The sequence below is a fragment of the Pelodiscus sinensis genome, chromosome 10 (assembly GCF_052426305.1).
Source record: "Pelodiscus sinensis isolate ZL-2025 chromosome 10, ASM5242630v1, whole genome shotgun sequence".
Classification (NCBI taxonomy): Eukaryota; Metazoa; Chordata; order Testudines; family Trionychidae; genus Pelodiscus; species Pelodiscus sinensis.
This window is the reverse complement of record NC_143061.1, coordinates 40,499,232-40,525,249: the sequence shown is the minus strand read 5'-3', so window position 1 is coordinate 40,525,249 and position 26,018 is coordinate 40,499,232. Positions and strand designations below refer to the sequence as shown.

At 39.6% G+C, this 26,018-nt stretch overlaps 1 protein-coding gene across 2 annotated transcripts in view; it reads right to left on the bottom strand.

Moving 5' to 3' along the window:
• Positions 1 to 26,018, bottom strand: part of PAX3 (paired box 3) — a 115,112-nt gene that overhangs the window by 6,665 nt on the left and 82,429 nt on the right. For both annotated transcript variants that reach the window (XM_006134835.3, XM_006134834.3), the window contains exons 5-7: positions 22,782 to 22,987; positions 9,529 to 9,694; positions 7,988 to 8,202 (exon numbers count right to left, since the gene is read on the bottom strand). In XM_006134835.3, the coding sequence (XP_006134897.1) occupies positions 7,988 to 8,202; positions 9,529 to 9,694; positions 22,782 to 22,987 (587 nt within the window). The remainder of the gene's footprint in view (positions 1 to 7,987; positions 8,203 to 9,528; positions 9,695 to 22,781; positions 22,988 to 26,018) is intronic.

The window sequence follows — 26,018 nt, the reverse complement described above, 5'->3', positions numbered from 1 at the left end:
ATAGTCTAAGGTTCTGCATCTCTAAATTCAATTTTGTTTCCAGACAAAATTGCCATCAAATAAGCACAGTGAGCTGCAACCAGATCAATATACAGTAACACTGCATTGAGCAATTTCTACCACCTTCCTTCCAAACTTAAAACAAAACCCTCCCGTTTTTTGCAACAAATTCTCAGCATGAGAATGAGTATAGCTCCACTGAAGTTAACAGAGATTCACACCAGTTGAGGTCATGCCCCAGTACGGGTAAGGAGAAGTGGCTGATAAAAGCCTTAACAGTACATAGGCAACACTGGGTCCATTATGGGTTATTAGATAAAATATACCTATTATATAAAATATACCTATTATCAACAAAATAAAGCCCATTAAATTGAAATAAAGCTTATTCCATTTGAATGAAACATTATGCCAGTTAAGGTGGTTGGTATTTTAGTAGGTTGGACCCACCATAGGCATAATAAAATTCTCATATGTTTTAATTCATTTCCGCATGCCTGCATTTAATATGCTTTGTGACCACTCTTGCAATTAATATGATTTATGAGAAAAGAACATGTGTAATATTTTTGGATATAGTGATACATTTTTTTACCCTTCTCTGAATGAAAGATTTAATGAAACAGCTTAAGGAAAAGTGTTGGCAGTTAATGTATTAAGTTGAGCTGACAGAATCATGAGTAAACTTTAGTGGAGTTAATGATATCCTCTTATCTGACCCTGACACATTTGCAGCATGTAATTTACAGAAGCTCTGTCCAGGGAATCTTGACAAATGCTCCTAACGATGTCAGGGCAATGTTCCATTCTAATGTAAAACAGATGTGGGTCAGATACCCTCATTCATCACTAACACAGAAAATCTCAAACTGCTTCTAAGATGAATGACATTACCTGCTGTTAACTCTTCACTACAGAAAATCTCTGAGCATCAAAATATCACACCAAAAAAAGCACATTTTAAAGAGTGAGGTTTCTAATGCATCACTGACCCAATTTAACATTTAAAAAATCTGGATGTGAAATCTGGATCAAATTTGTTTTGACTGCTTGAAGGTGATCAGACATATATGAGACAAAGTCTATCGTAAATGGCAGATATCATGAGGGGAGAAGGGAGGGGAATGGCAGTTTTGTGGGAAATTTTAAAACTGTTTCTTTTTCACGGGATTAAAAGCAGACCTATTTTCTGGTTCTTGTGGAAGGCTTTGGGGAAGAGAGAGCTGCAAATGTTCTCAGGTAATTTTTATCAGTTTTCAAGGGAATGTCATTTGAAATTGTTTGAAATCATTTTCAAACCATGTTCTTGGTAAACAAAAATATTCACTAATGATTTTGCTACAAAGTAATTAAAATACCGATTGAAATTTTCCACAATAGTTACTGAAAAGCAGAAACCTTTGACGATGTTGACAGATTTTTTGTGAAAAATCCTGTTTTGTGGTAGGTGATCTATTTTTCATCTGAAAACATTTTGTGCAAAAGCTTTCAGCCAGCTGTATGGAAGAAATATACCGCTTGAATCTCTGTAGTCCACCACTCTCTGGTCTAGCAACATCTGTGGGCCGGCATGATTTTACTCAGCTGGATGTCCATTTAGCATGGGTGTGGCCAAGTATCCTGTGGTCCCATAAAGTTTGTTTACAGCCACCAGTCTTGACTGTGAGTGTTCTGTGCTGTTATTTAGCTCTAATTTACCCCAAATGTCTTCTAAGAGCCCAGTAAGCAGTGGAAGTGTTGGTAATGCTGCTTAGACAATATTGACCTCCCATGGTTCAGCAAATGGACTGGTTCAGCACTGGTCAGGTCCCAAGAATGTCAAACTAGAGATGTTCAACCTGTATTTAGCTTACAGAAAATCACAAGTGTTTTAAATTATAGAGTTTAAGAGCATCAAAATGTTCTAAGGCAAATAATAATCTCTTATTATATGGCCTAAATAAAGTGAGTGATGAATTGTAGGAATGTTCACAACCAAAAATGAATCTTATATAATATTTTTAAAAGTCTGTCACATGATGAAAATTATCTAATTCAAGAAATATATGTGACTGTGTCACATTTACATTTCAGTATCAGTTTATTTTGTTGTGGTACCTTTTCTACAACTGAATTATCTCATGGTTATTGAGACTCAAGAATAAAACTGAGTTAAACTTTCAGAAGTGACCAGTGCTTTAGAGAGACTTGAATTTACAGGTGGTCAGCTTATTACACTTTCAGTAGACCTAATTTTCAGAAGCTATGAGCACCTGCTCTCTGACAATCTGGTGCTTTTAAAGGTGTCTTAACTTAGCTATTCACAAACTGAAGCTTCCAAAGTCACTGAGCACTTTTGGAAATTTAAGCCAATGTTATGCTTGTCTAATAGTGAGTATGACACCATAACATTCTTAATTGTTTCTACTTAAGTAAGGCATTGTAATGATAAAATCAACACGAAACCTCGTGTCATTAACATCATTAGTTACATCTATCACTTCTCTCAGGAGGCTCCTGCTCAGATAAGTTTTACAATGAGAACAAAATGCCTCCTTAGTTAAAACTACTCAGGACTTCTGGTTCATGCAATTGGTTACTAGTTGATCAATTCTCAAAGCTAAGACCTATTGGCTCACATCATAAGCTTTTGACTAGTACAGCCTCTACCAAACTGCTCCAACATGAAAACGTGTATTTCTGCAGGCAACCAGATGGAGAACAATTTTATTATAGCAAATATGCATAGTAAATGAGCCATTTCTTTTGTTTTTTTAATGAGGAGATACAAGTTTTCAACTATTTGATTTTGAGTTTTCCTATAAAATCAGAAATTAATAAAGCATCTTGAGTGTGTCTTCTAACTGAAAGGCCCTAATTCAATAGCTCACATATCTTGAGCTGATAAAAATATAGAACACAATTATACCACACTAGAGCACCATAACTCTGCCTCAGTGAAAAAGCTACAGAATAATTCTCTGTCCCAGACAATGAAATGTTTAGGCATTCCGAGAAACAGCCTCAAAACAGTTGCCCACGGAAAAGATTGTAGTTTTACTTCAGAATTCAGAATATTGTAGTGTCAGTTTAAGTGTGAGAACTGATAAGTATGCTAGAGGGTTCTACGTGTCCTCTTATGTAATTGTGCAACTAATACAGCAAATGCATTTACCACTTTGTTCAGCACTTAGACCGTGTCTACTCTAAGGTGTTATTTCAAAATAACTCCCCTTGTTTCAAAATAACAAGTGGAGTGTCCACACTACTAAGCCCATTATTTTGAAATAAGGGGCTGGTTATTTTGAAATAACAACTCCTGTTTTCCACAAGGAATAACACTTATTTTGAAATAGTTATTTCAAAATAGCAGTAGTGGGGATGATCCACTGCTGCTATTTCAAAATAACTGCTCCACAGAGTCATTCAAAGTAATTACTCCCCAGTGGTCCCTGGGGCTCTAAGTCTGAGTAGCATGTCCACATTAAGGGAGCCTGCCTCAGACTAATTTTGAAGCTTTCCTGTAGGATGAACACGCTACTTCAGAATAGTTATTTCAGGAATTATTATTTCAAAATAAGTTATGTGTACACATGTCCTTACAGTCCCCTATTCGATAAGTGTGAGCCACTTTTGGGAAGTGAGGGTTTAGTAATTTTTCTACAGTGGATAAGATGAAAAAAATATATCCATCAGGAAACAGGTTATAACCACCTGCTCTTCTAGTTCTTAGTGGTAAAAGCTTTTAACGGTGGATATTTAAGGCTTTGTAACCTATGTGGATTTGTAAAGGTAGAAAAGGAGTGGCCTGATGAGCAACAATACTAAACATATTTTTAGGTCTGGATCTGAGCCCAAACAGATTCTGAAATAGTGCTCTTTAGAAACAGGAACTGCTGGAGCCACATGGATCTGAGTAAACTTTACTGCCTTTACATTTATAATAAGAACACGAAAAGGTCAAAAGATTCCCATGCCACACTAAAAGAGATCTTTTCCCTCAACTTATATAAAAAAATTAAAATGATGAAATCCTATCTTTGTAATAATCAGAAGGCTAGTAAGACCATACGCCTTCAATTGAAAGAAACATGTTTTGACAAAGAGACATTGCCTTACATCTGAAGAATCTGAGGTAATTGTTAATGCCATGATCTGAAAATGACATGCCAAATCAGAAGCAGTCTTGAGTTCTGTACACATGCATTAACACTTAGATGCTACTCCCTAATAAGTTTCAGGATTAACAAATGTTTGTCAAAAGAAAATGCATTGAGCAATTGAAATTTAATTTAAAAGGGAACTACAATATTCCAATAAATATATGCATGAAAACCAAGAAGCTGCATAATAGGCATAGCCAACACAAAATATGCAATTTACATACATTACACACTAATAATCTCAATTCTGACATTATATTCATAAAGCTCCAGTTCACTGGCAGAGATGGATTTTTGTTTTTGTAAAATGCAAACAAGGACAATACTTAACACCAATTCCCTGAGCTATTAATCACTGCCTTTTTTCTATTAAGATCAACCTTTTATAAGTCTCTAACACAGAGGATTTCTCACCACTGCCAGGTAATAATGGGTAAAACAGACTTAGCAGACCAATACTCAATCATCCTGATGAGATCTGCAGACTATCTCTTTGTTCGGAAGGTAAATGCTGAATACTAGGAGGTCACTTAAGACTTCCCACTCCCTCTCTTTATTTTAAACTTGCATACACAAACCTTTATCTTATTTTCCAGAGAATCACTAGCACAGAAAGCCAGGTGTATTGGATGCTAACATTCCATCCTTTCTCCTCCCTCCCCCTTCCCCACCACCCAAATGCCAACACATGGAGCTTCTGAGTAAAGTTTGTTATCCTCGTGGGAAATTAACAAACAATAACAAAACTGTAGCACTGTAGCACTTCCTCCAATATTTCCCCCTTTGCTTTCAGTTTGGCTACAATGTTTGTCTTAAACCAGAAACTTAATTGTCTCTAGGCTCAGGAGCAAGAAAAAGAAATGGAATACACTGCATCAAAATAAAATGCTGTAAGAGAACTTTGGGCCAGAGGATCCCCTTGTATAAACAGAAGTCAATGGAGCTATAGTATTTTATATCATCTGAGAATCAACTCTGGTGAATCTTAATACCAGACTTTTCTGGGTACTTCAGTGGACTCTACCACAAAGGATCTCCAGAAGGTAGTATTTTTTTTCTTCTTCTTATAATTCACCATAAATTCAGTTTGTGCTTCGTACATAGTTTTTCCCAGGTGCTTGCTTCAGGGAGACAGTCATGGATGCAAATATCATTTTAACTGCTCATGCGCATACAGAGATTTCAAAGGGGTAAAAATTCCCCAGCAAGCAAAGAAGCTCTCAATTTCTCATTAAAAATCTTTTCCCACACCCTGCTCTTCCAGCTTAGTGCTTATGTCTCCTTGGGAAAATTCCCGCTACCTTTTCTTAGATAAAGTCCTAAAAGCAGAATTGGTTTTGGAATTTTTGGAGAGGCCTGTGAAACAGTTTTTATTGCCATCTCAATTCACCTCCAAACACGACTAATTCCTGTTCTTGAGGAACAGAGAACTTTGTGGATGGCTGAGCCAAGCGTTATGGGGAGGGTTGCCATTAGATAATTGTGTGGGACAGACTCCCAATTTATCTGACATTTTATACATTAAAATTGTGTGTCTGGCATCCTCTGGAATCTTCTGCTGCAGAAGTGGAACCCAGCTGCTTGTTCCTTTCAACCTCAGCAATTAGTGTAGGGCAATTTATATCTTCAAGCTGATTTTGGCTAGCAAAAGGGACAGAACTTTACTTATGAAAACATGAAGGCTCAGCTTCTCCTTATATTGCTAGGTTCCTATATCTGTAGGTCCCATAACTATGAATTAAATGCAGCCCAAACACCAACTTTGTCTAAACTTTTTTTGCCAGGCCATCAGAGGGGCTTCTTCAGCATTTGTTTAACTTTAAACATTTCCATACCCTGCCAGTAAACTTTCAAAAGCTCTCTCCCTTGAAGTGGATGTGACCAAGTCTGTTCAAGTGACAAACAAATGACATCAGCACTCTTTTCTATTGACCAACTTGCCTCTATGGCGCATGGTAAAGGTGCAAAGCAAGGCTAGAAATTCTAAGTACTTGGTGGGGGGAAGTTAGGGGAATGCTAAAAGGCACAAAGTTCCATCATGTGAAGACAATTTTGACTGCTAAATGGGGGCTGGTCCCCCACAGAACTGGAGATCACAATGACTATCGGTGTCCGTCTTATGAGTTTTAAGATCTCCTTTGATTATAAACGATCACAACAAGATATTGGAGGTGGAAACTTGTTCCTTCAGTTGGTGTTGGTAATGATCTAACTTTACCAAAATGTTACAGGACTCCTTCAATGCAACAGTTAACTTTCATATCAAAGCTTTTTGAAGAAAAAAACAAACACTTCTCCATAGCTAGAACAGATTTAACACTGAAAATGATGTTGAAAACTGCCTCTGATGGATTAACTTGGAACCCTGGAAAGATTTTTATGTCAAAATTTTGGAAGCCTTGAATACTATGGATCTGGTCATTTTGAAAAATGAAATTACTAATATAATGTTATGCCTTTTGTTGAAGATTGCATTTAGAAATTAGGATTCTTAAAACAAAATTCATTAAAGTCTTGTTGGATGTACATCCGTTTGTTTTTATGTTGGTATTTTTCTACTGAGGTTTAAAGCCATAAAGTTTTGTGTTCCACTATGTGCTATATGAATCTATGAAACTTAATTACATTTACTGTTACAAAAAAGGGTTTATGAACTTTTGCCTTTAGGCAAAAATGTTTATTTCATTGCCTTTGCTATTCATTCTTTTCAACTCCAATGCCTTTGAACTTTTCAGCTGCACAGAGTTATCACCGTTGTGCAGGAACCAGGAACTGTATTCCAGAGATGCAAACCACAAGTTGAAGAAAACGAAGGAGGCAAAGATATACGAGTCGTTATTTTGGCCACCCTTTGTGCCATTAAAATCTCATTTTCTGCCTATTAGAATGCCCTCTCACTGCTTAGGCAGTGGTGATAGTCAGTGATTAGTGTGTAATTGAGTATAATTGTCTTTTCACTTTTCATTTGTGTCATTCTGAGCTTCTCTCTGTTTTCCTAACCACTGAGAGGAAAAAAGGGTAGAAAGAAGATAAAGCTGTTAAAACTCTCACTCTCAGCCCTGAAGAGATTTCTGATTGTAATTATAGATTGCATCCCCTTTGTGACATTTCTCAGATTTTAGTGGACAGCTCTTCCAAACACCTGGGTGAAGCTCACATTAATAAACTAAACTACAGGATATGTAAGCAATTGCTAATAATATCAACTTCAGACAGATGCCACTTGTAGGAAATGTAACCAACCTTTTGACACTCAATTATCAAGGCAATTTATTAACATGATCTCCCAAGAAAAGCTCATGCAAATTAGAAAAACAATTATGGCATTTGAGCATTTATATATTACCCAAGAACGGTAAGTCTTCTAATTTATGTATTTATAACTTGATTAAAGCTCATCGTGATCTGTACTTCTCATCAGCTGCACCTTTGCTAGTATAACTTCTCTGTTATTTCTAAGGCCATTTCATAAAACCTCTATCCTCTCTTTAAAAAGCACTGTATTCATAAAAAGCTGATTAAATCAGACAAGATAACCGCTCTTGAACTTTCTTTCCCTAGGAATGGATCTTAAGGAAAATAGTGGCACATTACAAATGCTTGACAACTAAATGTAAACACGACGTGTGCATGATTACATTATAAATCACATGAAATTAAATATAAGCTATATGTTTTGAAGTTGCAAGTTGGAAAAAGAGGAAGCTAGCAAACTGAAATCATGTGGCTTGTATAAAGAATATGTTATGGTTTAAATTTGGCAATTCATTATACTGTGGCCTCAGGGAATAGATTCTTTGGTTCTGGTATACAGCAAATCTTCTGTCTTAAAACACAGGACTGACCTGAGGTGAAAGGCCATTGCCAATGGCAGGGTTCATGGGATTTGAGGGCCCGGATGGAGGCACAAAGCTGTCTGTATAGCTGGAAAATCCATGCCTGGTGCTGGGTAGGCAATATGCAGAGCTGCTCTCTGGATTTGAAGGGAGGCTGCTTTGGTGGACAGTGCTTGGAGGAAGAGGCTGAGGTCTGTGGACTGTACTGCTTGGATCAGACACAGCTAGAAGGGAAAGGAACAAATTTGCACATTTTCTTCAGAGATTTCTGACATAAATTCACTATGTAAAGTTCAACACCGAGAGGAACTCGCCTGGACTAGCATGTAAATATTAGTCAAACCAATGGTAAATATGAAAGATTACTCACTATTTAGCTACCAGGAGGAAAAAAACATGAAACAGATAACATAAGCCTCTTTCCCGCCTACATGACACATTTACATTATGCAAGTTACCTGAAGATGAGATTCTCACATGATTCCTAGTGGGCACATGGTCTACTTATGGACAGGAAATAATCTTTCCTCTCCAGTTCACCAGCAGAAACTCAGCCCTGATTGGTAGTGTCTAGTGATAGGACCAATTTGGCATTTTGCAAAATTTCCTTAGTCAGATTTCGGTTTGGCAAAACTATCCACCTCTGGTTTGGATCCAGATCTCATTTTACCCAAATCACCAAAGGTTACTAGGAAGGAGGCCTAAATAAAAAATTGCAGTTACCCCCCCCCCCCCACACACTTCTATAATGGACAAAGCTTTGGGGGGCAGAGAACTGGTCTTATAATATCTAGGTCCCATTTTTCCCAAACCACGAGGCTCCCAATAAGTTTGTGATCCAGTCTCTAGAAGCAACTTGAACTTATCGTCACTTGATGGTTATTCAGTACATGTGTGAAACAGTTGACAATTTCAGTCCACTTTATACTGGACGCGTATCCACATCAGGCACAAACATTTCCAGTTGGCAGTGTCAACAGGGAAGACTGAATGAACACAGTGACTGACAAACTCTCCTCCACCATGCACTACTAGAGGGCAGAGTGAAGACACATCAGTAGGGGAGGGTGCAGAGTAGCAGTAGCCCCTGTCTGGGTTGGAGGAGCTGAGCTCCTGGACCTGGCATGAGCTGGAGCTGAGCCAGGCTGTCTGCTGCCTGGCTTCTAATACACGTTAAATGCAGAGCTGCAGCAAGGGTAAGTCCTGGATCTGTCACAATCGAAGACTGAGCCGGGCTCCTGGCCAGTCTGTTAAAAAATGTATTGGCAGGGGAGGGGAGGAAATGCGTGTAGTCTATCGCATTAACCTATAAGCTTTTGCTTATCAGTTAATTGGTTAATTGACTACACTATTACATCCCTAACACAAGCAAAGCCAATGGAAATATTCATATGTTCAAGGTAAGCAGATGAATAAGAGCTTTGCGGGCTTGAAGCCTATATTCACCCAGACCATTTTCTAAATTTGAAGAACAGAATCTCTCTAAAGTGGGCTTATATGGAAAACCACTGATAACAGCATTGAAATGTAACACCTGTCTTCTACTGTACCTTGCGGAATGGAGGTGGGTTGATAGGAGGGTTCAGATAGCTGGTAAGTTGGCAGGGTTGGCATGGCAGTGGGTGGGAATCCTCCTGGGATCAGGTGGTTGAAAGCCATCAGCTGATTGGCCCCTGCCTGTTTCCTCCATCTTGCACGACGGTTACTAAACCAGACCTACAAATGTTTTAATTACATTTGATTTTGTACTTTTAATATTTTTCATATACACCTTACAGATAGCAGTAATTTTAAAGTATTTTGCATTTGAAAAGAATTAAAATCTCCATATCTACCATAGAAGTCAATCGTCATGGCAATGAAATAAATCCATGGCAGAACATTACCTGGTCTAGTGGCCTGAACAGGAACTGGAAGTTAGGAACTCATACACTCTAACTTCATCTCAGGTACTTCCTCCTCTGCCAAGTCACTTAGACTAATATTTTCAAACTTAGGTGTTTAAAATTAGGCATTGCCGATCCATATGGTAACAACTAAATAAGTCTCACAAGAACCTGCAATTCTCCCTTATTTATGTGCTTAAACATGAATGCAAGTGCCTAATGTGACAAATGTTAGTCTTGCCATTTAATGGAAGGCATTCAGGTGATAAAGTAATGAAGGCTGTACAATAATCTACACAGAACTTTAAAGATATAATGTGAACACCAAAGACTTTCGTACACAAATTAAATCAGTCCCTCCTAGAAGCTTTTAATGCATTCTCATAGGTACATAGTACCTCACACTAAGAATCCATAGGTCTGGATCATATTTTCACATAGAACCATTCCTGAAATTTGTTTCCAGTGTGAGACACAAACCAGCTATTATTTAGGATTAGCTATGCATATCTTATCTAGAAATCTACCTTTCTTCAATAAACACAGCATTTCCAGGCAAACCATCTTCAATTCATGATCCAAGCATTCTGTGCCCTACTTACAATGGAATACCATTGAGAAATAAAAAGCAGGATCTTGTTACTTAGTCAGAAATACATGGCATGTTATGAGTTATACCATACACAGCTCTCTTTTATGGGTTTTAAAAAAGATAACCCTAACTGTAACAGGCCAGGTCTGGTGTGACTTCAGTAGAGCTATGCTGATTTATACCAGGTAAGAATCTGACCCAGCTGCTCAATCAGACATGCACAAATGTTTTCATAGTGTGGACATGCAAGAGGAATATTATTTCACTGCCATCAGCCCTCCTGTTTATAATTATGCAGACTGTCCACCTTCTCACACACAAGCTCATACTATTCCTGAAGCAACTACAACAATTACTCCCAGGCAAATTAATATTAGTACAATGTTTAATTTATGTTTAGTTTCTTTCAATATAATTTAGCAGGTGGTAATAAGGAGCAGAGTTAGACCCACATGATCAGCCAGTTTTTATCACTGTCCACCAGCAAGTGCTCCACAGACCAGTTTAGAAACCACCAATCTAAATATAGTAATACAGATCAGAGCTAGCAGTGACATTATTTGTGGTCAAAAAATAGAATGCTGTACAATGTCTAAAAGGCACTCCTGTGTTTCACCTCTCAAATGTTCTGCATTCCGAGGGACGTAATAGCATTTGAGTATGTTTGGTCTATCTGTCTGTCCCACATATGCTGTTCCATAGCCCACTCCCCTCCCCCCGGGAATATACGGCCCATGTAACTTCAAAATTGGGCTGCTGTGCCACTGTATAATGAAAACTGGTCCTATATAGTCCCTTCTTATGTTTGTGTGCACTTTTCCCAGTTTTTCACAAAGGACTGGACTCATATCAGGCCCATATGTGGGAATTTCTGGGGGGGTGCTTTTTTTGTAAATGTGGACTGCAATTTTTTTAAATATAAAGGAGCCTAGCCCCACCCCCAGCCTCACTCCAGGGGTATGTGTGTGGGGGGGGGAGGGTATCATCCCCAGCCTTCCCCTTGCCAACTAGAGTAGGAGGGAAGGAGGCTTGGGCAACGCCTTACTCAGCTCGGCCTGAATTGCTGTCCTCATTCTTACTTGGGGAACTATGCAGGGGTGCATTCGCAATCTTTGCCCCACCCTGCACGTATGGGCTTCAGATGCTATGCCCTCATTCCCCAAGAACACAGAGCTGGTAGTAACAGACCCAACAGAATAAAATTTGTGCTATAAAAAGAAAAAAAGTAAAATAAACTCCCAGGTACAAATCAAAATACAAACACCATAGCAAGTTCTATAATAGAAACACAGATGGAATTGCTAAAACCAATAACTACTTCTCCTTCATTCACTAACCAGCACCTTGTGCACAACTCTTCCCTTCCTCAGGTCACCAGGTTATCTGAAGATCTTAACATAGTTTATAAACATTAATTAAGCTCTACAACACCACTGTGAGGTGGGTATTTTAACTCCATTTTCACAGAGGAAAGGCAAAGTGAAAGATCCTAGAACACTTCTGTTCTATTCCACATAATTTCTTCTACTCCATAGTGTCTGACCACCTTCCAGTATCATGTTAAGCGATGTGACAAATGTTTGTCAGGAGGTTTGTTTTCTCCCTCATTCTCTCCTCCACGGGGGGAATTATGTAGGTTTTGTTCTTTTTCAGTTTCTTTTTAAATATACATGCTGCTCTATGTTTCTCATCGAGAAGGCAGGTCGAAGAAAGGTGCCTTCCACTTGGAACAGAAAGTTCAGTGAGACTTGTGGGAGTTCGTTCCAGTGCAGGAATGACCCCAAAGAAAGCTCTCTCTCACCGACAGACAAGCTTTACCCTGGTAGATAGTCCATTGTGTCTGAGATCAACCAGGGTCTTTTTCCCAGAGCTTTAGGTGATCTTTTAGATATGCTGAGGAAAGACCACTTATTGTTTAAACGTAAGGACAGAGACCTTGAACTTGACTCCATAATGTGTCATGATCTATGTTAATACTTGTTTTTGTATGTTACATGTACACATACCCTGGATTTCACTCAAACCTGGTTCATTTATAGAATGTATAAATGCTACAGCTGTGCACAAAGCTTTAATCTCTATATAGATTTTATAGATTTGTGCATCTGTCTGAGTCCATTTGTCTGTCTGAGTCCATTTGTCTGTCTGCAAGTCCATTGTTCAAGAACTCTTCCTAAACAGTGAGAGCTAAGACCACCAAATTTGGTATTAAGCTTTCTCTTATCCTAATTTAAAGATACATTTCCTAAAAAGGCGGTAGGTAGGCTGATGTAAGAATTCTTCCATCAAACCAGCTAGCATTTGAACTAGCATCAACACAGCAATTTAGGTTGGCTTTACAAGGCCATTCAAAGGTGTGGACTTTTCACATTCCTAGCCAATGTAGTTAAACTAACCTAATGTTCTCATGTAGACCAAGCCTTTTTCAGTACAAATGGTGCTTAATTTTTTTAAAATAAGCACATACGGATTTTGAACATGCATCCTTGTATATTGTAGCATGACAGGTTTTACTATTAGGTTACACATCTTAGATTTTCTTATCGGCTACGTCTACATTGGCAAGATTTTGCGCAAATACTTTTAACGCAAGAGTTTTTGCGTTAAAGTATTTACGCAAGAGAGCGTCTACACTGGCATGTGCTTTGCTCAAGAGATGTGTTTTTGTGCAAAAGCATCCGTGCCAGTGTAGACGCTCTTGCGTAAGAAAGCTCCAATGGCCATTTTAGCCATCGGGCTTTCTTGCACAAGAAATTCATGTTGCCTGTCTACACTGGCCTCTTGCACAAGAACAGTTGCGCAAGAGGGCTTATTCCTGAGCGGGAGCATCATAGTTCTTGCACAAGAAGCACTGATTTCACACATTAGAACATCAGTGTTCTTGCACAAGAACTCCCCGTCAGTGTAGACAGGCAGCATGTTTTTGCGCAAAAACGGGCACTTTTGCACAAAATCATGCCAATGTAGACACAGCCATAGTGTCAGCTGACTTCAAAAAAATTCAAGACAAAATAAACGTGCTCACAAACATTAGATGGCTCCTTACTATATATGTAAGTATCTGAGACCTGATTTACAACTGCATTACTCTAGTTTTTCACTGTGTACCTTCATTGAAATCAGTGGTGCTATCAGGTACAAAATGGGAGTAGCACAGTGGAATATCAGTACCAGTTCAAACAGTGTTGATATATCACATCAGAAAAGCAGGATGTTTCCCGCTCTTCTGAAAGTCCCCATATAATGAATTACTTCCTCAGATATAGGGAGCTCATAATTCCCTTGCATTTCTTTCTTACTCCTCTGCTGCGAGCAAGATAATTATGACCAAATGTTAACTTTCTCCATTTTGCACCATCATGCCTGGTAGAACCAAAATTCCACAATGACTGTGACTTAGCTATTTTACATGTTGATTATACGGTGTAACTAACTTACACAAGTAATAGCAGGCAAATGGGCAATGCAGGAGTTGATCAATGGGGCTATGTCTAGACTGCAAGCCTCTTTCGAAAGAGGCTCTTTCGAAAGATACTTTCGAAAGAGCCTCTTTCAAAAGAGAGCGTCTAGACTGCACGCGGAATTTCGAAAAAGCAAGCCGCTTTTTCGAAAGAAAGCACCCAGTGAGTCTGGATGCTCTCTTTCTAAAAAGCCTGTTTGCTTTCAAGAACGCCTTCTTTCGAAAGAGCACTTTCAAAAGAAGGCGTTCTTCCTCGTGGAATTAGGTTTACCACCGTCAAAAGAAAAGCCACATTCTTTCGATTTAATTTCGAAAGAACGCGGCTGCAGTCTAGACGCAGGTGAAGATTTTTCGAAAAAAGGCTACTTTTTTTCGAAAAAAGACTACTTTTTTCGAAAAAACCCCTGAGTCTGGACACAGCCTGGGAGAGCAGGCCCTAAACACTGAGCATTTCAATGTGATGTGTAGAATAGCCCCTGTGAATGCTTGTGCTAGCAAAAGTGATGCATAATCAGTCTACCACATAATATACATCCAGAAGAGACGTGATATCTCTATGCAATGTTGAGCCCTAATAGTAAATATGATCTATTATGTAATATTTATATTGTAGTAGCACACAGAGCCAAAAACCAGGGCACCATTTGGGTAGATGTCATGCAAAAATATATGAAGACACAGGGTCCACTTTTCAAAAGGACCTAAGTGACTTAGATATTTAGACTCAGAACCTGAAAGGTATTGAGCTGCCTAACTCCCATTGGTTTGAACGATTTAAATGAATCATACACATTTTCATTTCTTTTTCAAAAAAGCAAAAATGAATTGAGGTAAGGACCGAAGCAATGCCAGGTAAATTTTCTAGTTTGTAATACTGTATTTATGTCTTGCCTTTTCTCATCATATTTTGTATAAGCAGTTTGTACCTCATCAGCCCAATATTATATTTCCTACATTTCAACTGAGTGTTCTTTAAAAGATGCAGTTATTCACTAGTATAATTACCCTTGACATTTCAACGGTCTTATCATAAACAGAGTTTTCTATGTGCTTTTAAGGCAGTGTGATCTCTAAGCCAAATGGGCAAAACACTTGAGAAGTGAATTTTGTAAGAAATCAGTGGATATTTTGCACTAACTGCCCTCTGGCCCTTGCTAGAATGAGGGCCAAAGACATACAAAGATATATCAAAGTCAAAAGACTGAATATTGCTAATGACATTTTTAACTTAAGCCAAAGAATTTGCTCCTTTTGCCTCATGGTGTTTTTCTTTATTTTGCATTAGGGATTTTTTTGCCCTAAAATGTTTGCATTGTGTTAGTGCTGGGAAAAGTGCTGTATTGATAGTGACAGTTCTGGAGTCAGGAGTTCTGCAACAGTCTAGTCTGCATTCCTCCCTCAAGCAAAATGTCTCAAAGAAAACAAGGGCCCTATCCAAAGCCCATAGAAATCAGTCTTTCCATTGATATCTGTGAACTTTGGATCAAACCGTTAGTGTTTATTCTGAACAAGGAAGGAGTTGACATCAGTCCCTATGGACCCCTGGAACAGATACACCTTAGATAGGTCAGCTTCCTCACAATACCCCACCAATTCCTCCTATCCTGTTCCAGCTCCTCTGAACACCAGAGGGCAATTTAGGTTCCATGCCCATTCAGACTGTAGCCTTTCTATTGATTCTACGAAGAATTATGATGGTGGGCTTTGTGATACAGGAAGTTTTCCACTGGACTGACAACATTCACAAAACAATTTAGGTGGGGATTTCCAAAGAGGTATTTTGTGTCCAACTTCCATTGAAATTCAAGGCACTTAACTTCCTTAAATTTCTTCCAAAATCTCAGATTTAATGTTTTCATTTAATCATTTCTAAAATGGTGTAATTGAGTATTCTCAGCAAATATTTTAATTTACTTGTTACTGAATATATATTTACCAATTAAAATATCCCAAATCTGAGCCCTGGGCAGCAGAGAACTAGAAAACAGGATCAAAGAATTACTTCCTTTCTTCACTGACATTTTAAATCACTGAACCATTTTTGGCCAGTATAAATCTATAGATAGAGAAATTCCTGTCAGTAATTATGTGGATATTTTCTACCAAATTGTACAAAGTATTTTCTTTCTTTTTTTCCTTACATACTGTACAATGGATATGCCTCAAAACAGATTGTGTTCCTTATAGCAAAGCAAGGGTAACAAGAAAGGTGTGCCCAAAGGTGTTTAGTGATTCTGAAGCTATACCTTCATCTATCATCTATATCAGGCATGTCAAACAGGCATCTGGAGGGCCGCATGCAGCCAGACTGAAATTTTTTGTGGCCCGTCACTGCATTTTTATAAAACAATAAAGTGCGGCCCACTGGCTGCTCGGAGCACCTGGCCAAGTGCAGATCACAGCCATCCGGTCAGCTGCCGTGACTACTCACTGCCGGCTGGGCCACTCTGTGCACTGCATCCAGCACATGCTCACGGCCGGCCAGACCACGCTGCGCTTGGCGCTCCAGCACATGCTCACGACCAGCCGGGCCATTCTGCACAGGCATCAGGTACCTGCTCACAGCTGGCCACTATGCTCATGCTGCCGCAGTGCCTGAGGAAGAAATCTGTGGTGGCGGCAGCAGGACCCAGGCGTTAAGCTGGGCGGGGGAGCTGGGAGTGCCTGGCTCTGGGGGAGGTGGAAGGCATTAGGTTGGGGGGGGGGCCTGGCTCTGGGGGAAGGATAAGGCATTGGATTAGAGTGGGGAGGCTCTGGGGGAGCAGAGGGGGATTGGGTTAGAATGGGGGTATGGGAGTGCCTGGCTCTGGGGGAAAGGTGGTGGATATTTTGTTAACATTTTGTTATTTATTTATTTATTCCCAAATAAAAGCACAAATGTATATTAATTTTATATCAATAAATATGTCAATTTTTTTTGCAACTGCATGAATATTATATGTTTATGCAAAATCTCAAACTTATAAAGTATCTGAAATTTTCACAGAAGCCTGTTCTATTTGGTTAACCACAGTCTATACTTGTTTTTATTTCAACAAAACAAGATATGTATCATAGGGTATGTCTACACTACCCCGCTAGTTCGAACTAGCGGGGTAATGTATGCATACCGCACTTGCTAATGAAGCCCGGGATTTGAATTTCCCGGGCTTCATTAGCATAAGCGGGGAGCCGCCATTTTTAAATCCCCGCTGCTTCGAACCCCGTGTAGCGCGGCTACACGGGGCTCGAACTAGGTAGTTCGGACTAGGGTGCCTATTCCGAACTACCGGTACACCTCGTTTCACGAGGAGTACCGGTAGTTCGGAATAGGACCCTAGTCCGAACTACCTAGTTCGAGCCCCGTGTAGCCGCGCTACACGGGGTTCGAAGCAGCGGGGATTTAAAAATGGCGGCTCCCCGCTTATGCTAATGAAGCCCGGGAAATTCAAATCCCGGGCTTCATTAGCAAGTGCGGTATGCATACATTACCCCGCTAGTTCGAACTAGCGGGGTAGTGTAGACATACCCATAAAAAATTAAAAAGTACCTTAAATTTATATTTAAATTAAAAAATATTTTATATGGGCAAATAACAATTTTCAGGGCTCGACAAACCCCGGTGAGAGCTACTCACCAGCCCCGCACTGCGCATGCACAAAGCACCGGTGAATGGGGCGCATGCAGTGACTGGCTGAAATCTACTCGCCATAGGCGAGTAGATTCAGTGGTTTGTCGAGCCCTGACAATTTTACACATCAAATTATTGTATTATATTAAAACAAGACCTGAAAAATTATAAAAGATATCTAAAGCATAATCTATTATAATTCGGCTCTTGACACAGCTCATCCTTTCACACAATTTTTCAGTGACTTCAGCACATGAGTTCAGTTTGTATGACAGAGAGAGTGAAAAAAAACTATTAAATCCATTGTATTGGATTTAAAAATCTCAAGTTTAAAAGCTCACTAAAACCTAACAAAAGTGATGGCAAATTCTTTGTTGCTCTCTCCTGCCTTCCTTTCCCCTCCCCTTCCCATCCCTACAGAAAAGACAAAAGAAAGAAAACATAACATGTATCTAAATAGCTATGAAAAGGATATCCATTTTTTTTTTAAATTACTTGAGACTTCTGGACTTAGAGTTTTTCCACTGGCAGATGAGCTTTTTCTTATTGGTCAGCTTTCTAAAACTTTTATCAGTTTTATTGCTCTCCTCGGGACTCTCTCAATTTAACCCACATCTTTACCAAAAGTCTGGCAGCAAGAAATGGACACAGTCCTCCAGCTGAGGCTTTACTCATGCCAACATACAAAACCTCTTTTAGTTCACTACAGCATGATATACCCTTTTTGCAAATACATCATGTTGATTCATATTTAATGTATGATTCCCTATAATCTCCAAATGCTTTTCAACATGCTATCACCATGTCCATTATTTCCAATTGCACTTGGTCTTTACAGAATTTCATTTTGTTGAATTCAGGCCAGTTCTCCAATTTGTCAAGGTCTTTAGGAATTTTAATCCTGTCCTCCAGAGTACTTGTAACTCCTCTTATCTTGGTGTCATAAACAAATTTTAAAAGTATACTCTCTACTCCATTATTCACTAATAAAAATATTGAATAGTTAAAGATCCAGGCCTGACTCTTGTGGGAGACAACTAAATATGACCACCCAGTTTGACAGCAAACCACTAGTAAGTACTCTTTTAGTATAGTCTTCTAACCATTTGTACATGAACACTAAAGTAATTCCATCTAAGCCACATTTCCTTAGTTTGCTACTGAAACTGTCATGTGGGACTGTTAAAATCCTTACTACAGTCAAGATATATCACATTTACTGCTTTTCCCTCAACCACTAGAAGAGCTAGTGAATGGAACTGATTGAAAATTTTGCAGTGGAAGATTTTGCTGTTGGAAAATGCCATTTCATAAAACCTGAAAACTTTACCCAGGAATGTTTTGATTTTGCTGAAATACTATTTTCAATAACAGCATTTTGATTTTTCATGTCGAAACAAAAAGTTAATTATTTATTATTTTATATTATTAGGGAGTCAAAAGCAAAATGAAACATTTCTCTTTATTGTAAATTTCATTTCCCAAGGCATTTTGGCTTTTCTTTCCAATTCTGAACAACAACATAAAATAATAAAAAAGGTTGAAATTCCATGCTGCAGAATGGAATGGCTGTTCCCAGCCAGCTCCATAACTTTCTACACACAAAACCCCCCCATCATTAGCATAAAGTTAAGGTAATTCAAGAGCATCACTTGAGGAAAAAAAAATGCAAATCAACATCACCAGCAAAAGCGCTATTGAATGTGTACAACTTTATCTCTCATGCCTTACTACACAAACCTCACACTCACGAGCTACCCACATGCACAACAAGCCCACTTCCTTTCTATCCTAACCTATGTCCATTTGCCTGATTATCACATGTATAAACACTACTATTGCACACACGTATATAGAAACAAACCTTCATCTAATTGAGAATGGAGGTCAAATTCTAAGTACAATTTGAAGAAGTGGATAGTAGCCCCAGTCTCCATGCCACTCTTTGCTCTTTCTGTCCATCTCTGCACCTACCCATCATCATACTGTTTATATCTTATGATTCCATAGTGGGAATTGCAGAGGAATGGGGAGAAGGAGAAGCTGCATCCGTAACTGAACTCTCTGTTATAATTTTCATGCAGTTTTGGCTCTAAATGTGTTCTACCCTTGTTCCACTCCCTCAGCTGGTAATAGAGTTTAGAACACTGTACGGGGGACAGGGATGAAGAGATATTAGAGTAAAAAATGTCTAAGGGTATGCCTACACTGTAACTAAATATCCACGGCTGGCCTGCACCAGCTGACTTGGGCCCACGGGGCTCAGCTAAGGGGCCGTTTAATTGTAATGCAGAAATTTAGGTTTAGGTTGAAGCACCAAGCTCTGAAAACCTACCCCCATGCAGGGTCCTAGAGTCTAGGCTGCCTGACTACCTACACCTCCAATAACCACCCCTTGGCCAAGCCCTGCTAGCCCAAATCAGCTGACATGGTTTTAATTACCATGTAGAAATACCCTAAAGGAGCAAAATTTGCAACTCCTCAGTAGGGACATATTGCTTAACCAGTTAACTGCTCCTGTCTGCAGCGCACCCGGCTGGGCCCACTGTGGGCAGAGGTGGTCCACCCAGGCTGGAGCACCCTTGCCCATGGCACACTGCTCTGGTGGGGCTGGGCCCACTGTGGATGGGGGCTGCTCTGGCCAAGCTGGAGTGCTCCCCAGGGTAGGCCCCGTTGGGCTGGAGCAGCTCTCTACCCATGGTAGGCAGGGGTCTGCTTCAACCCCCATTGGTTAACCATAACTGGTAAGCGTCACCCGCTAAGGGTGATGCTTACTAGAAACCAGTTAACCATTCACAACCCTTCACAACCAGTTAACCATTCACAACTTCTCAGTCTAACAAACTTTTTATGGTTTCCCAGAGTTCAGCCCCATTCCAGCGGAGGAGCTGTGTTGGAATGGAACTCCCACGTTGAGGATTGAAGAGGCTGGAGGAGGATGGGTTGTGGCACATATTTCATAGTGTACAAAGATTAGTAACTGACATACAACAGTGGCTCTCTGTATGATAAAAACAGTATCTACTGGGGGGGAGATGATGACACAGCTATTGATAATGAAAACTTTTCTTAGGCTCCAATCATATTGTTCTTTTTAACCTCTCGGGATCTAACAATAAGCAATGAGCTTAGGTTTAGGTTCCTAACCGTCAGGGTAGCTAAGCACTAGAATAAATTGCCCAGGGAGGTTGTTGGAATCCTTCATTATCTAACCTGCTCTTAAGAATCTCCAAACTGCACAGGGGGCTGAACTAGATGACCTCTTGAGGTGTCTTTCAGTCCTATGATTCTATGATTGTTTCTCACTCAAAAAAATGCAAATCAACAAACCATGATAAAGCAGAACTACAAAGGCAATGTCATTATAACCATCCACCCTCTCATCTTTAAATCACTTTGCAATGATCCCTTTATGATTCTTCCTGTATAGCATGTCCTTCATACACGTGTTTTATACAATACTGTGTACAGTCTTCAGCTGGTGCTGAATCACTTTGCCAGACTTCTAGTGTTCCAGGTAGATGGAGAAAAATAAACAAGTACCCACTGACTGGCTACTTCACGTGTTAATCTTGAATCAAGAAGAGGATTTGTTCTTGTATTTTAATCGTTGATTGACTGGGATCTTTCCTTCCAAGCTGGGTTAAGTCAAAGATCCATATGTTAGATGAACTAGGGAATTTGTGAAGCTGTAGATCATACCAGTGCTGAGAGTTTTAAGGTCAGAGAGGAAGTCATAAGGAATGTAAGAAGTCATAGGGTTAAAGCCACATTAAGACAGCTGTTATGTTAATGAGAGTTCTGCTTTTCTTCTGTGAGTCACTAATTTAGAAAAACAGAAATAACTTTGTATTTTTTTTCCACATTTGCCACTAAAGTTAATGTAGCCTGGAATACCAGACCCAGAGTCTAGTTCTACTCCTACCAGACCGAGTGTAGGAGATCAGAGCTCTCTTTGCATAGCACATTCCCTTGTCACTACCCAGTTTAGTCTAGTGCCATACAATTCCATTTAGGATCCTGCCATCTGATTTGAAGGGTTCCCACTCTCAGCTAAGATGTTCTGTTAATAGTGGAACTATGCCTCCTTGAGTTTGGGCAAAATGGCTGGGTCCATGAGGAAGTGTTCACAACAGAGCTGTGCTGAAATTGGCACTCTTATTTTTCAAGGGTTAGTGCAAGGTTTTTGATTGTTTCAATTTACTGGGATTCCCCCCTTTTCCCCACACTCACCCCCCGGTTTAGCTTCAAAAGAACTCAAAACACCAAAGCAAAATGCAGCCAAAGCAATCAAATTTCATTTGTTTTTCCTTTCTGAAATATGTGCAGATGCACAGTTTGCATGATTTCAACACCCGAGACCACTCAATACTAGCTTCAAAATGGAGACCAAATCCTTTGAATGGATCACAATTGTTAGCAAATTATATCCTAGTTTTTAGTTAGAAATGGAACCCCAAACCAGGCAAGTGTTGCATGATTTTGGACTTGTTAGGAAGTACTTCATGTAGTTTCCTTCAGCAACCATGAAGAAGAAAGTGTCTGAACCAAAACATAACGGGACAATCCATTCTGGAATTGGCCAAAGGGGAGTGGGAGGGAGTTGGAATACCATATTATGTCTATTTATATAATACCATTCTTTTCTCTACCAGAATTTTAATTACTTTACATATACTCAGATCCATATTATTTTGACAATATGTATGTCCAAAGATTTCTTAATTGTAGTAACAATGGGATTGAAAGGAGACACCATAAACTTGAAATCTCATCAGCTTCAAAAGTGCAATTAGTCTTAGGTAAAACACCAAAGTCACTCTGACAACTTTTGCAATTTACAGTCAAATTCTCCTGCTTTCTTCTATTTTTTTTCTATTCTGTGTTGCTGATGATACTAGCTAAATAGGGAAAACAGTGAAATTAACTGTACACAGAGTGCTGTCAAAATCACAAATTAAATGAACTGGGAAAATAGAAAGTTTTTCTCTAATCTCCTTCTATTACATTCATGTAGGTATACTATGATCCATAAATAACAAAAACTGTCCTTCTTAGTGATCTACAGTTATGAATGTTAGAAAACCATTGTCAGGTGTACAAAAAAACCCTCAAAACAAAACACCCTGAGCTTCTCATTTTCCTTGTACCCCATATTATAGTTCTGCAGGAACATAAAGAAAATGACCTCTAATAAATGTAGGCATTGATGGAAAAGGAAACTGCTTTCTTTAGACAGCTTTTTAAACATGTACCTGAACCCGAGCCTCAGTAAGTTTGGCTCTTTGTGCAAGTTCTTCCCGAGTGTAAATATCAGGGTAGTGGGTCCTCTCAAAAGCTCTTTCCAGTTCTTCTAGTTGTTCTGCAGTAAAGGTTGTTCGACTTCGACGCTGCTTTCTCTTTAAAGGTAAATCTGGTTCAGAATCTATGTCAGAGCCTTCATCAGACTGGGGTGCTGATGCTGGAAGAAAAATCAGGGAGCAATAAGGTGCTAGCTGACAAACCAAAATAAAAAGTAATCCATGATTTCCCCTCCCCCCCCCCCCCCCCCCCCCCCCCCCCCCCCCCCCACTGGTGAAAGGATTAGTTTCATATGTGACTCTTGATTCATTTGGCAAACCCGATTCTTGAATGGACACACTCTAATCTGAGAGCAGAGGTAAAAGCTACATTATAGTGCATTACTGTTTGCTGAGATGAATGAATAATTCTCAATGAATTCACCCTCTTTTCTTGGCCCCAGGATATGTGGGAGCAGATTATGATTTTCTTGAAAGTATTTGTTATTCAAACATATTCAGTGAATTTTTTCAGATTAGTGCTGGTATTTGAAATTTGATCCATATTGCTTCATTTCCATTGGTCAGATAAACCATGTGATCCTGATCCTTTCTCCCGATTGAATAAAAATACTTGCAGCACAAATACCTGTATCATCTAATTTAAGAGTTTGCCCCCAATGAACATGTGTGAGTGTGACTTTGAAATTCCTTTTTCATAGATGTGTAAGTAAAACCTTATTGCTCAAATTATTATGGAAATCAAATACAAAAAGCACATGAGCATATCTGAAGCAAATTCATTTTTAAATGTGATTAAAAATTTGCATAACATCTTTTGCATTATTTTCCCAGGTATGCAAATCTTCATGGTATTTCCACATACATAAAAGTATATATCGTTCAATAGGATTCTGTTTTCATAACCATTTGCCACTTCTTTATCTATCTCCTACCTAGCAAAATCTCAGGTAGGCATGTTTGGACATGTGCTAATACTCATATAAAACTCTACCTGGTTTTGTGTAGGGAGCTCAGGTAAGAATATGTGCACTGAGCATATACAAAGGGTATGTCTACACAGTAAAGTTATTTCGAAATAACTTTACTAGCGTCTACACAGGCAAACCGCTACTTTGAAATTAATTTGAAATAGTGGAGCGCTTATTTTGAATTTGGTAAACCTCATTCCACGAGGAATAACACCCAATTCGAAATAGCTATTTCAAAATAAGTGCTGTGTAGACACTTATTTAGAAATAGGGGGCCTCCAACCTTTCCAGGGTGCCCTGGTGGCCTCAACCAAGAACCCCCAACGTCCATGATCTCCGCACTAGACGGAAGAACGCAGCTGTCTATGGCAGGATAGCTGGCCACCAAAGGCCACATGTGAACCCAGGAGCAGGTTTGCATGAATCTCAAGTTGGTCTGGCAAGACCCCCAACCCCTGAGCTTCCCCTCCCCCATCTTCCCCTTGCTTCCCCCTTCAAGCTCCCTCCGCCCAGGTTTCCCTCTTCCCTCTCCCACCCTCTCTTCTCCTCTCTCCTGCCTCCTTTCCCCAGCCTCACCAGAGTTTCATTCTCCCCCCCACCCAGATTTGTTAAATAAAGAGAGTTTGTGTTCATGAAAATACATGTATTTTATTTGACATCAGGAAGGGGGGCTAGGGAGGAGTAAGTGGAAGAATGTGAGGGAGGAATGAGGCACAAGCCTCCAGTGGGGGAGACCAAGGAGGTTCTTAGTGCTCCTCAGGGTGCAAGCTCTCCCGCAGGGCCTCCTGGATACTGACAGCCCCCCGATGGACCTCCCGGATGGCAGCCTGCAGAAAGTGCAGCCAGGCTCGCAGCAACGCGTCCACAAGAAGCACCAGAGTGCCCAGGGGCAGCCCTGGCTCCATGTTGCAAAGTGCTGTGGTATCCCAAGTGAGGGTAACCAGAGCACACAGAGACAAAATGCTTTTCTGTCCCTCATTGAGGTAGGCAAGCAAGCAGGAAAAGCTGAGAACCGGCTGTCGGGGGGGAGGAAGGGGGGTCCTTTTAAGCACAGGCCTCAGATAGCCTCAGGCAACAGCCACACAAAGTAACTCCTGACTTGATACCCAGCCGGACCTGGTTCTGGACAGCCTTAAATGCGATTCTGAATGCTAATAGATTTAAATGCTATTTTGAAATGCATTTTGTGTGTAGACGCATTATTTTGAAATAACTTATTTCAAATTAACTATTTTGAAATAAGATATTTAGAAATAATGCTGTAGTGTAGACCTACCCTAAGAGTTGTAGTTTGCAGCTAACCTTATTTTCCACTCTACTGTCAGTTCTGACAGCTCATTAATAAGGGCCAAGTTCTGTTATGGAATTTTGCTCAATTTAGGACAGCAGAGGTGGAGCCAACGTTTTTATTAGCTGCATATCAGTCCCTGGTTCAAAAAGTACATTTGCCTTTAGCAAAAGTAAAAATACACATGAAGGGCAGGATTCATATATATAGTAACTGTTAACCTACACCAGGGATGAATTAGGTCAAAGCAGTAAGGTGCTTTTATGGTTAGGCACATGTTCTGGTACCAGAAAACTCTGTGGTAAATAAAATAAGGAACATCCCACTGGAATATTACAAACATATCTATCTATCAACTCTTCCCCTTCAGTCTCCTCCTGGGGTTCCACCATAGGAGACTGTTCATATTCTAGCTGGGACACCATGAGTTCCACATTGACAAGGGCAACCTAACAAAGGCAGCTAATGAGTGCATCCCATAGGTTATCTAGATTTGCTCATACTGGCTCTGCTTCTCTTCTGGGCTGCACAGCCAATGCAAGATGCCCCTGTGGAACATGGGTTACTATCAGCTGACTTTCCACCACAAATGCGCCAGGGCATTGATTACACTGTGATATTTACAACCATTTTAGGTCATCATTAAAGGAAAGATTAAAGAGAATAACAAAAGGATTACAAAAGGATTTTAATTCTTATCTGATTCTTACATCGACCAAAATACCCTACATGTATTTCAAGACCTCGTCTATGTAGTAAATTAATCACAATTGAGACAAGACTATATTTACTGGCTAACATAATGGCTCCATTGTTCCATTTCTCAATGTGAATGATCTAGACCCAAAACACTTGTTTAAACACTCTCAAACTTTGGTTAGATTGACATCAGAACAAAATTTTGCAACTAGACTATTTTTATTTTGGGCTAAA